Here is a 13439-nt window from a genome sequence, read left to right on the forward strand (position 1 = left end):
TCTATAAATGCTTTTTCATGATCTCCACAAAACTTTACTAAATTTTAAGATGGCACTTAAAAGATTTTATCAAAATGACATTTGACAGTTGCAGTTGTGAGATCATACTCTTACAAATAATTGCTATTTTTTTGTTATATTTTCCACCTTCTTTTTCACTGAGCCAATCAAGAAAACTTGCATAAGAACTACAAACCCTATAAGAATTTGTACAGATTATACAAAGTACAACTTCCCTTTAGTGAAAGGGTCTAGATTGATGTGTTTTTCCCAAACAGAAGCTTTTAAAAAATAATAAAGCAATTAATTGATAAAGCCCTTCATGATATAATAGACTCCAGGGCTTTCAATATCAGTACAAAGACAAATACTGTATGATTTCACCTATTAATGGAACCTAATCAACAAAACAAACAAGCAAATGAAATATGATCAGAGATATTGAAATAAAGAACGAATTGACAGTAACCAGAAGAGAAAGGGGAAGGGGGATAATGAGGAAGAGAAGGGGAAGGGTCATCAAGGAATACGTGTAAAGGATACGTGGACAAAGCCAAAGGCGGGTAGGATGAAGAGTGGAAGGTAGCGGTGGGTGGGGCAGGGGATAAGTGGTGGCAGGAAAATGGAGACAGCCATACTTGAGGAACAATAATAAATAAATAAATAATATCATTATATTGTTTTTTCAGAAAGGATTTTTGAAAGCACACTGTCTTACCTTTGGTCAATATTTAGACTTTTACTATTATCTCAAAGGAATTTATTTTAAAAGAAATAGTAATAAGTTATCACCTGTTATCCTTTGTATAAATATTGTTAAAACTCAGAGTCTTAAAACATTATCAAATAAACATAAGATTTTTTTTTTTTACTAAGTAGCTGGTTCTCAGCCTTTCTAACTAGTCATTTAGCAATGGTATCACAAATATCCATAGATTATATTTTTTCTCTTTGATGGAAAATGATTGCTAGATACATTGTGAAACCAGAATTTTAGAAGTTTAGAAGTTTAAAATTTCAGAATTTTAGATTTTTTTCTGATTTATGGGAGCAAGTCTGCACTACGTGAGTTCTACGCTTAAAGCCCTTGTCTATGTAATTAAAAAAAAATCTATGGTGGAAGAAGCAATTGGAAAAACAAAAATATTTTGGTTTAGTTTACTTAAATCATTTACAGTTATAAGATTTTGTAGGTCACTTTTGAGATTCTTTAAAAGTTGGTTCATTGTACTCTAAACTTCATGTTAGCAGATGCCATCTACTGACATCTCATTGTTATTTCCAATTATAGGACCTTACTTTTCTTGGAGACTTTAGAGGATTGCCATTGTACACGGTAGCAGATCCAAGAGCAAGGGACAAAACCAGTCATGGGCAAAACCATGGAGCTGACTTTGAGACTTTGAAATAAAACACTGAAATTCTTTGTAGGGAAAGTGTTCTACTCAATAAAATTAGGCATTGCTGTCTCTTAGGTACTTTAATTTTTTATCAATGGTTGTGTGAGTTGTGACAGAGTTGAAATGCTAAATTAAAACTGAGTTGATCAATTCTTATGTGGAGATGGGTTGAATAGCATGTGGGTGTGTGAATGTCTGAATAGCGAAGTCTTCATCCTTGATTGGAACAAATTGTAAAAAGACACACGGACTCAGTTGATGTGTGTTAGAGTTTTTGTTGGTGGCTTGGTAGGTTAGTGATTTAATGGACAAAGCTGAATTAGAGACAATGGCTTGGAATCATGGTGCATATTAGATGCTTTCTGCCCTTTCCTTTCTGAATTGTCTTTACCTTGCCGTTATAAGGCAGCTAGAGAGTATTCTGGGCCTTTCATTCAGGGATGCTAAGCCATTACACTTTAGGTTCATACATGGCAACTGAGGAGACAACAGAATGTAATTCTAGGCTGATTTGGAAATACAGAGCCAAGGTGGTGGGCCACCCATGAGGCAGTGGTCCTTTCCCCCACCCTCCCAGTCACTCAACTTCCTTTTTCTGTTGTGGAAATGAAAGAGCAGGAGATGCAAGAAGAGAAGCTACTTAGTTTTGTCATCATTGTTGTTTTTCCCCAGAGTACTACACGAGTTTATAAAAGCAGGGAAATTCCTGATTTATGGCTCCAGGAGAGGAACAGAGGATGGTCCCTGGCCTATTCCCCAACTTTTTAAAAAATAAAATCTTTCATTTTAGATTTGCAGAAAAGTTGCCACACAAGTGGATTTCCTATATAACTCTACACCCAGTTTCTTCTATCATTGACATGTTGGATTAGCATGGGCAGTTTGTCACAATTAACAAATAATACACATTAATCTACTGGAGAGTTTTTGTTTAATGAGCCAAGACAGAAATTTGAGGCAAGGAAGAAAATGTTTTTCTATACATACATTTGGCAAAAAACGATGTGTCGCCAGGGCTCATGGGCTGGGATGACCATCTGTGTGCTGCAGCCTGGACCTGCCAAACCTAAACCTTTCATCCTACAGGATAAAGCTCAATTTAGGCTTCTTTCAAATACATGGATTTGTCTTTTTCATAATAAGTGCAATTCAATTTAAAGTGTTGAAAATATAGACAAAAAAGTCAACTCTAATCCCATTGTTAAACATCACCTCCTACTAACATTTTTCTGTCTTATTTGTATTTTATATATTTATAAACATATTGTGTGTAAATTCACATTTTGTGTTTGTTTTTTACATATTGTAGTGGTGAATTTCCCACATTATAAAATTTTCCAAATCTGCTTTTATTGGCTATATACAATATCACCTTAATTAAGTATATCATCACTTAATCTTTTTCATTATTTAATGGTATTTGAGATAAAAGACTAAAACCATAACTCACTCGAGAAAAAAGTTTTGAGACATTCTGAATGCAGCCTGGAATATAGGCTGAAATTCATTTGCTTACATGAAATAAGAGAAGCTAATATGTTTATATATTTTGCTTTAAAGTCATGTAATAATGACACAGTTTACAAATTTTCTTTTAAATATGACTATTTAAATTCACCTGACTAAGAAAGATAAAGTTTGCTTTTTAAAACAAGGTAAAGTTCTTTTAAATAAATTAGCTCACAAAAAGCATGAATTATATACTTAAAAATCTTGTACTTCTTTTAGAAATTAAATAGTCTCCTCAACATCCTTTGAGATAAAACTATTGTTTTTGGCTTACCTTCAGTTGTTAGGATTTTTTGTTTGTTTGTTTGTTTGTTTGTTTTAATTACCAGCAAACTAATTCTTGTATATTGCTAACATTATCTGGGTGTTTATCATCTCATTTGCCTGATCCCAAAGCCCACACCCTTTCCATCATTACCAGTTAGGTGTATAATGGCCAGGAAATCTTATCTTGCCCATCAGTTCATCTCCACCGCATAGAAAGTGCCTGCCACATTAACCTAATGATTGCTGCTCTGACTGGTGTGGCTCAGTGGGTTGGGTGTTGTCTTGCAAACAGAAAGGTTCCTTTCTAGGTCAGGGCACACGCCTGGGTTGGGGGCCAGTCCCTGGTTGGGGGCATGCGGGAAGCTACTGATCGATGTTCCTCTCCCTCTCTTTCTCGCTCCCTTCCCCTGTCTTTGAAAATAAATAAATTTTTAAAAATGATTGTTTTCCTTTCCCAATAATCACAAAGACTACAAAATAAATTCTTGAAGAATATGGCAAATTAGAATGGAGAAATCATGTCTGGACCTGGATAAAGGTTCTGCAAAGTCCTGTGTAGAGAAAGCACAGAAAAAAAATTTAGAAAGGACTCATTATTACTTTAAGTGATTTATAAATCAATAGTAAAATATGTATTGCAGCAATTACTTTAATTATTACCATTTTAAGCCCAGAGGTGTTACAAATATTAGTTGCTCTTTTCTCTTAGATTTGAGTATAAAAGCATGCATTTATCTAAAAATAATGTATGCAAATGTAATTTATGCATCAGTTACACATTTTTATACCTTGTTAGGCAGCTACCTTGAATATTAAAAACCTGTTTTGTGCTGCTGATATAAAATATACTATTTTAGAATTTGAAATAGTTTTAATATTTTTCTATGTTTAGGTAGTGTCCACCTAGATGTAAGTGACTTTACTTAATTGCAAGAAAAGCAAAAATAAGAGAATTATATTTAGTTAAATTATAAGGGAAATGCATAATATTACATTAAATGAATGCTAGAGAACAGGATGATGAACAACCTGGGATTTGGAGATCAATAAAACAATGCTTTTCCCAACTATACTGGTTCTTAGCCTGCCTGTGACCTTCGGCAACTTTCCCACCCACTCTGAACCTTAGTTTCCTCAGTTAAGAAACAGGGAAACTTAAATGCCTAATCTATTATCATAATAACTAAATGTGTGCTAAACACTTTCAGACATTTAACACAGTATTTGACATAGAAAAAATGATGCAAATTATTTGCCATTTGGGTTCCATTACAGACGCTATTCATTTCTGGTTAGGGCAAAAGCAACCTATCAAAGTGAGCCAAAGTGAAAATTTTGAGTTCTGAGTGTCTAGACTGTCTTTATTTGCTACTCAATTTAATTATATAAAGGAATCCAGAAATCTCGAGTGACGTATTCATAAATTTCTTTGCAACCCTAGATTTCACTTGTGCACAAGATGGGGAGAGTGAGGCTGAATTTTTACCTGATGACTTTGAAGAAAAACCGGAAAGAGAAAAGAAACACGCGAACTTCACCTTGTGCAGTGTGTGCAACATCCAGCTGAACTCGACCGCTCAGGCTCAGATCCACTACAACGGAAAATCGCATCAAAAAAGATTAAAGCAGCTCAGCAATGGGATGTTGAAAAACGACAATGGTAAGTTTTCCTAAAACTATGTCTTCTCAATTTCACACCATCAACTTAAACTATGTGCGGAAGTACAGATGTGAAGGTAAGAGAATGGATTGGTTTCTGCTTTTAAAACCTAGAAAAAAATCATTAAATGAAAGCTTTATTAGCACAGTACATTAAACTAAATAATTTCTCACAGTTTTTGGAGAAGAGGAAATTTTGTTTGTTGTGTATAATTGACTGCATTAAGGTGTGATCATTACCCTGGACATCTGTTATTATTTGAAAAAGTTGACATTAGAGTTCCTTGATGTTTGTTTGCCTTTAATATCATTATCCCCAAATAGGCATCCTTTTATATTTTACACAAAACAATGTGGTTTGTTTGTTTTTTGTGTTAAACAAACATAAAAAAACCTTTCATGGCTGACAACTTTTCTGAAAGAAAGTGTTTATGCGGCCGCATCGTGGGGCCCTCGGTCTGAACTTTCAACAGCAGGGCTAGCTGGAATAGACAAATATGTCCACTGTTCTGGCATTGATGGGCTTTTCCATGGACATGTTTTGGGGAAGAAAGATGTAGGTTGTTTTGAGAGATTTTTACATTGGCTGTGCACAGAGGAGGTGGGAGACGTTGAGGCGGCTAGTTCTGGGATAGGTGCCTAGTCCGTAAGGAACAAGTGTTTGCTCCATGGGATCGGTGTTGGGTGACAGTGTGGAAAATGCTTGTGTAAGCAGGAAGCAGAGGTGTCTGGTGGTCAGTGGCGCCTGGCTATTCTCTTTAGGAATCACAAAAATAGCCACCTGATGTTCAAAGTTTCAACATGCACTCCAGAATGTGAGCAGTCTTGGGCTGCGTTTGCCCTGCAGTTGTTAACTGATTAACTTCTCTTATCTCTTCCTTCCTTCCTCCCTCCCCCTGGCTTGCTGTAATTTAATTTATGACATCTCAGAATTTTATCCTCGTCATATGCATGTCAGAGGCTTCAATTGGTTGGTAAGATTGAAATTGATTTGAAAAAAATAGATATCTTTTAAAGTACTGTTTTAACCAATAAAATAGTATCTACTAATATATACAGATTGTTTAAATTTGCTAGTGAAAATTCAGTTAAAGTGATTTGTTTAATCATGTTAGACTATTATTTTAAAGCATGTGTTGATTTTAGGAATACATACATTTTAAAAATAGCAAAAAGATACCTGTGGAAACAAATGGAAGGTTATTAGAGAAAGCTGGAGAGGGAGGGGAGGGTGGGTTTCTGCACTGGGATGGTAGAGAGATAAAGCAGTAGCAACTCCAAAGCGTTACAATATTGTATTCTGGTGGTATGTTTCATCTTTGATAAGTAAAATACATTTTATCAACATTTTAATTATGTTTAAAAATGTGGCTAAATTTTGATCTGTTTGTATATTTGACATCAGGAAGATTTTAAGTATAACTTCATAGTTTGCTTCAAGGTTACCCAAATCATAAGAAAACAACAGTACATTTTTTCAAATGGAAATTATTTCTACCTTGCTTTGTGTTACTTAGAATAAGCTGCTTCATTCCCTCCATACTTCTCTTTCTGTTGCATGACAAATAGTTAATTGTGGATGTTACTGGTGAAAGAGACATAAAATTAAAAATGGTCATTGGAAAGTAAGTGAAAGCTGCTGAATTCTATAGACAAGGTGAATTAGAAAGGCAAATGTATGTATGTATGTGTGTATGTATTTATTTTTTTATTTGGAGTGGGACAATATGTCTTTATTTTTTAAGTATATTTTATTGATTATGTTATTACAGTTGTCCCATTTGCTTCCTTTCCTTAATTCCCCTCCACTCAGCATCCCCCCACAGGTATTGCACCTACTTAGTTCAAGTCCATGGGTCAAACATATGAGTTCTCTGGTTTCTCCATTTCTTATACTATTCTTAACCTCCCCTGTCTATTTTGTACCTACTATTTATGCTTCTTATTCCCTGTACCTTTTCCACCTCTCTCCCCAGCCCCGCCTCACTGATAACTCTCCATTTCTGTGATCCTCTTCCTGTTCTGTTTGCTTAGTTTGTTTTGGTTTTTGTGTTTTTTTTTTTATGTTCAGCTGTTGATAGTTGTGAGTTTGTTGTCATTTTACTGTTCATAGTTTTGATCATTTTCTTTTTCTTAGCTAAGTCCTTTTAATATTTCATATAATAAGGGCTTGGTGATGATGAACTCCTTTAACTTGACCTTATCTGGGAATCACTTAGTCTGCTCCTCCATTCTAAATGATAACTTTGCTGGATAGAGTAATCTTAGATGTAGGTCCTTGCCTTTCATGACTTTGAGTATTTCTTTCCAGCCCGTTCTTTCCTGCAAGTTTTCTTTTGAGAAATCAGCTGATAGTCTAATGGGAACTCCTTTGTAGTAAGTGTCTCCTTTTCTCTTGCTGCTTTTAAGATTCTCTCCTTATCTTTAATCTTGGGTAGTATAATCATGATGTGCCTTGGTGTGTGCTTCCTTGGTTCTTTGGGACTCTCTGGGCTTCCTGGACTTCCTGGAAATCTATTTCCTTTGCCAGACTGGAGAAGTTCTCCTTTGTAATTTTTTCAAATAAGTTTCAATTTCTTGCTCGTCTTCTTCTCCTTTTTGCATCTTATGATTCAGATGTTGGAATGTTTAAAGTTGTCCTGTAGGTTCCTCAGCCTCTCCTCATTTTTTTGAATTCTTGTTTCTTCATTCTGTTCTGGATGAATGTTTTTTTTTCCCCCTTCTGCTCCAAACCGTTGATTTGAGTCCCTGTTTCCTTCCCTTCACTGTTGGTTCCCTGTATATTTTCCTTTATTTCACTTTTCATAGCCTTCACTTCTTTCTCTAATTTGTGACCATACTCAACCATTTCTGTGAGCATCCTGATTACCAGTGTTTTGAACTCTACATCTGTTAGGTCAGCCATCTCTTCTTAGCTTAGTTCTATTTTTGGAGATTTGATCTGTCTGTTCTTTCATTTGGGTGCTACCTTTTTTTGGGGGGGGGGGTTCTTGGTGCACCTGTTATATAGTAAGGGGTGGAGCCTTAGGTATTCATCAGGGAGAAGCAACCTATGCCATTGTGTTGTGGCAATGCATGTGGGGAAGGGGTCCAAGAGGGAACAATGCCACTTGGTTGGCTCTCAACTGGATTTCAGTCACTTCCCCCACTACCCACAAGTAAATTTGGCCCTTCTGGTGCTGATTCCTGGGTGGGTGCTTTTGTGCACATTCTAGGACCCTGTGAGTCTCTCCAACAAACTCTCCTGAGAGGCTGGGAGTTTCTCCTACTGCTGCAACCTCCATAGGTTTTTACAGCCAGAGGTTTCGAGGCTTTATTTCCCTGCACTGGAACCCTGGGTTTCATGGTCTGTCTTACTCTCCAGTTGTTCCTCTTGGTTTATTCACACACCAATGTGGGGGCCAACTTTTCCTCCAGCTACTGCCTTGCTGCATGTCCTCTCTGCCCTGACTGCCAATCTCCACCCCTCCTACCAGTCTGGATGATTGTTTCTTCTTTAATTCCTTGGTTGTTGGACTACCATAAAGTTTGATTTTCTGGCCATTCTGGTTATTTTTTGTTTTTAAATTTGTTGTCATCCTTCTTTTGGTTGTGTGAGGAGGCAAAGTATATCTACCTACACCTCCATCTTAGATAGAAGTGCAAATGTATTTATTAATTCATATTTAAAAATATGTATTTTACAGCCTATATTTTGAAATTATTAAGGGAAACCTATCCTTATCATTGACATGTATGTAAAATTGTCTTAAGCACAGCATGATTCAATTTCAAGTTGTTTTTCTTAAGTTTGTATTATTGGAAGTCAGTAGTGTCAACTTTGTGGTTTTATTTCACCTACCTTGGTGTTTACTGATTTCTTTTGGAGTAGTAATGAACAATAACCTAGAAAGAAACTAGGACAAAAGACACATCTAGTTTAGAAACTCGTAACAGAGCTATCCCAGAAAAAACTTAGAATAGTCACCAACTTTCAAACCATAATCACAGGAATGAGTTTCCTAAGATCAATTATTTCAAAAATAATTCTATCAGTGCACTTATTATGGGCTAGCGTTGTGTTAAAGGCTTTATGTACATTTCTAATTCATGTTTTTCTTACAATCACAGAGATGTTGCCATTATCTTCCTTCTACTAATGTGGAAATTAAGGATACCATCAACTGAATTCCTGGGTGGGTGCTTTTGGGCTGGAGATCACTCAACTATTAAATAGTCAAACTAGCAAACTCAGGTCTTACTCATTTCAGTACTTTCTCTTCTAAACTCTAGTGTCTCTCCAAAATGAATTGTCTGTCCAAACTCTGTATTTATTCATTCAAAGAGAGAAATAATTTTAAGAGAACATAAAAAATGAAATTCTATCACAACCCCAACAACAAATTGATCAACATGCTACTTAACAAATTTTATTGCTATTTTTTGTATCCTTATATATTTTTCCCAAGGCACTTTACTTAGTAAAATCATTAAAAACACTCATGAATTAATCAGTACACTTGGTTTAGGTCATATTAGTTGGGACTGAAATCATACTTCAGAGGAGACCTCAACACCAGTCCTAGCTAGATCTGACTGCAGGTAGATCTAACAAGCTGACCTATTGTGTCAGCTTTATTTTATTCATACCATCTTTGTCATATTTGAGTTATTTTATTAAACCTGGTTTTCTATTTTTATTGGGCTGGAAATGCTATCAAATAATTCAGTTTTATCTAACACTATTCCAGAGTATTTTAGTGCTCATTGTTTTGTGGCACATAAATCTAAAGTATTTTCACTCTTATCTTTCACCTTAACATTAAATTTTCTTTTATTTAGCAGAGAAGCTAAATAAAATTTTATTTCTAGCTCTCACTGATTTCGTCTTTTTTCTCTTTGAATTGATTGTCCCAGATGCAGCTTAAAAATGTCAGGAGATTTTCAATTTATAAGATGTTTCTTCTTCTGTAACATTGGTAGTTATTAAAAACAAAATAGCTTGACAGAATTTCCTGCTACCTCAAAACTTGGTTTTATATATAACTTATTTATCTATAAATTTGTCTCATGTTTGATCTCCAAAGATTTGTGCTTTTATAGAGTATCAGTGGACTAATTAGAACTTGCCAGTAAATTTATGTATTCATGTTATTTCCTTTGGGGTTCATTTCATTTAATAATGATAATTGCTGTCTTAATTATATCTTGCCCAAATTAGTATATGGCATATTGTAGTGTGGCTGTAAGGAATATTTCTTTATTCACACTGCTTTCTCTATTATTGGCCTTTTCCTTTAGAAGGGTCAGCCAAGGTGAGGCAATGAAAAAAGCTGATACGACAATGCCCAACATTATGTAATAGCATTTTGTTCTTGTCTGAGCAATCTAAGTTTCGTATCATTGAAGGCTAAAAACGTGGGAGAAAGTGACAAATGCTAATTTTACCATGCTCAGATTTTAAGTAGGCCTCTGACTTTGGGTACTGATTTTTTTCTCCCTGAAGAGAAAATGCATTTGATTATTTCAAAAGAGGTAGACTATTAGCCACTAGCTACTTGCTTCACCTGGATTTAGTATTAATACCATTAGAGGATACCATCTTTTTCAATGCAGAGATTTCTTTAAAATCTAGTTTGTATCCCTGATAAACCCCTCTTCCATGGAATAATTGTGAGGTTCTACAATCTGAGGCTGCCTGACCCTTGTCTGGAGACCACCCCAGTGAGTTACTGCACTCAAGAAGTGAAGTCTAGTTCTTTGTGTCTGTTATCAGTGAAAAATTAGATTAAATGGCCATTAAAGGAAGCCTTAAGAGAAAAAAGAGTGAATTAAATACATGCCATTTAATTTGGGAATAGAATTTATTTGAGATACAAGAATAGAGTTTATTTGTGATTCTCTGTGTGTGTGTGTATGCTTGGGGAGATTTAAAGACTTAAAAGAATTGGGAACTTATAGCAATTGAAGGGCAGAACAATTGTTTTGTGCTGGACTTCATATCTGCTTGGCACAGTTAGAATTACCTCCTGTTTCCTTAGCTTTGCCTTTTCATGTTACCAATCACTTCCAGTCCTAGTGTTTCCCTACCCTTCAATCTTAGAAAAATAATCACATTTCTACTTTTCTAGGTTTAAAAGTATATTTTTTCAATTTTATTTTGTTCTCTTTATATTTCCTGTAGAAAATGATTTGCCCATGGTAACCGATCTAGTAGGTAGCACAGGTTGGATTCTTTTACATATAAATTTCCCTTTCCTGAACAAGATATTTTGCAGTCAGAGGCCAATCCCATCTAAATTGCCTTCCCAGTTTCCATAGCATCATCCCAGGCATGGTGTGCTTCTTTTTTGTGCACGTTTTCAAAAAATACTCAACAATGTTATGAGTGTGTGTGTGCTTAAGATGGTACTGAAGATTAATTTATTAGACTTTAAAATATTGATTTCATGTTTAAGTAAGAGATAAGTAACACAGATTTAAAAATGTCAGCCCAGATTCATCCATTTCCTTTTCTTGTTTCCAAAATTGCAATGCTGGGACATGGGAAATTTGAACATAAAAATAGATAATTCCATAGCAGCACTGCACACTTGAGAAGAGTAAAATAGTGAGGACTTTCTGGAAGATGTAAAGGGGATGGGCTGAAGATGAGGTAGGACACTGAATATAAATAAAAATTAAAAAACCCACAGAGGTAGGAATAAAGGGCATTATCACTTAGGTGTCCAGCAAAGCTTCAGAGTCTCTCTGGACGAATCTGAACTAACCTTAAGTGTGGGGCTCGCTGTTGGAGAAAAACTGGGATAAACTTACTTTTGTTGGTTTTCAGTTAGATGTGAGACATAACTGGCCTGCCCAACTTAATACTGGAAAAGTAAAGAGAAAATTGGTCTGAGGAACTAACAAACCAGAAAGGTCTGAGTGAATGCCCTACTGTGGTTAAGGATAAGAGGATAGAGAGAAAAGCTTTGTCTAATATGAATATTAAATTTGTTACCCTTGAAATGTGTGCTGTAATTCCCTCTTACATCTCACCTGTGTAATCTTTAGAAAGGCAGCCTTTACTGACATTTTATGTAAAATTAGATTCCTACTTGGGATCTACCAAGACTATTTAAGTTTAGGTTGACACAGTGCATGCAGGTAAAAAGACCAAGGATAGATTACATTGCATTTCCTATTTGGAATTACTTGTATGGTGTCAAAATCAAAGATACGAACAAGACATATTTACTATGCACATAAAATTGCCACCCTTGAGAGGATAGAAAGCATGAACATAAATTTCAATTTCATCATTACTTTAGAGAAAACACATGACCAAAAAACACGTATGATTTTACTTCAAGATTTTATTTCAGTGACTCAGAAGAAGTGTAGAAAAACAGAAGATGGTGTGAACTAATCAATGAATAAGAGGTAAAAAAAGGTTATGGTTTCAAAAGTATAAGAATAAAAGCAAAATTAATATAAGAATATTTAACTTTCTTAACACATATTAAACAAACACTTGTGTGTGCAATAGTAATTCTGATGAAGAATTCATATTCCCTGAATTCAAAGATTATGTACAATTTTCTAACAAAGACCACTGGTGCAAACTATTTAACAAGATTCTTGATTAGCACTCTGTATGATGTGTGGTAACTATTATGTTAGTTTAGAATAATATGGTTGATGTTGATAAACTGCACAGAGGAAAAGCTCATTGGAAGATAACAAAGATAATAACTTGACCTGTGTTTGTATTCAATTTGTACTACTAAGACATGAGTTTTAGCCTTGCTGTTACAATAACTAAAGCTGAAAAGGAAGTCATAAGATGGTCAAAAAATGAAGAAAGGGGAAGTGACCTTAAAATCTATTATTTATATGAGGAAAAGAAAGGGAATCTTAAGGAGATGATGAAGGTATCAGGAGCATGAACAATGGGTAACATTTGTTGTGCATTCACTTTGTCTCATATCATTCTAATAACTCTATATATTTGTTTAATCATATTTTATGAATTAGTATTGTTATTAGTATCCATTATGTATACCAACATAAAGGAAACCAACATAAAGTAAAGTAACTTGTCACCCTGGCTGGTGTAGCTCAGTGGATTGAGTGCAGGCCAGCAGACCAAAGGGTTGCAGGTTTAATTCCCAGTCAGGGCACCTGTCTGGGTTGTAGACCAGGTCCCCAGTAGGGGGCATGCAACGGGCAGCCACACATTGATGTTTCTCTCCCTCTTTCTCCTTCCCTTCCCCTCTCTCTAAAAAAATTAATAAACTCTTTTTTTTAAAAAAAAGAAAGAAAAGTAACTTGCCCAAGCTCAACTAGAAAGAGGTGAAGACGCTGAACTATGGCAAGCTGGCTCCAGAGTCACATCATCTGCATGATGCTATGACACCTGCCATACCTGAGAACAACTAGGATTGCTCCTGAGTGTAGAGGCCAAAGGAAAAGAGAGTTTCAGAAAAAGGCAGAGTTACCAGCAGGTGTTCAAAGCTTTTTCAGAGAGGTCAAGAAAGGCAACCTGTAATAGAGACCTGGAAATTGTAAAATGGCAGGTTATCTTTGAGAAGTTAACTCAGTGAAATGGGCAAAGCAGAATTAGATTTGAGAGCTTAAGACAAT

General features: G+C 35.4%; 1 protein-coding gene across 1 annotated transcript in view; it reads left to right on the forward strand.

The window, feature by feature from the left end:
* The window catches only part of ZNF385D (zinc finger protein 385D), a 749898-nt gene that overhangs the window by 158974 nt on the left and 577485 nt on the right, over positions 1-13439 (forward strand). Inside the window, exon 2 of the mRNA XM_045857166.1 lies at positions 4618-4836. Within this exon, the coding sequence (XP_045713122.1) occupies positions 4618-4836 (219 nt within the window). The remainder of the gene's footprint in view (positions 1-4617; positions 4837-13439) is intronic.

Source organism: Phyllostomus hastatus, unplaced genomic scaffold (genome assembly GCF_019186645.2).
Source record: "Phyllostomus hastatus isolate PE091 unplaced genomic scaffold, TTU_PhHast_1.1 phas_scaffold_129, whole genome shotgun sequence".
NCBI lineage: Eukaryota > Metazoa > Chordata > Mammalia > Chiroptera > Phyllostomidae > Phyllostomus > Phyllostomus hastatus.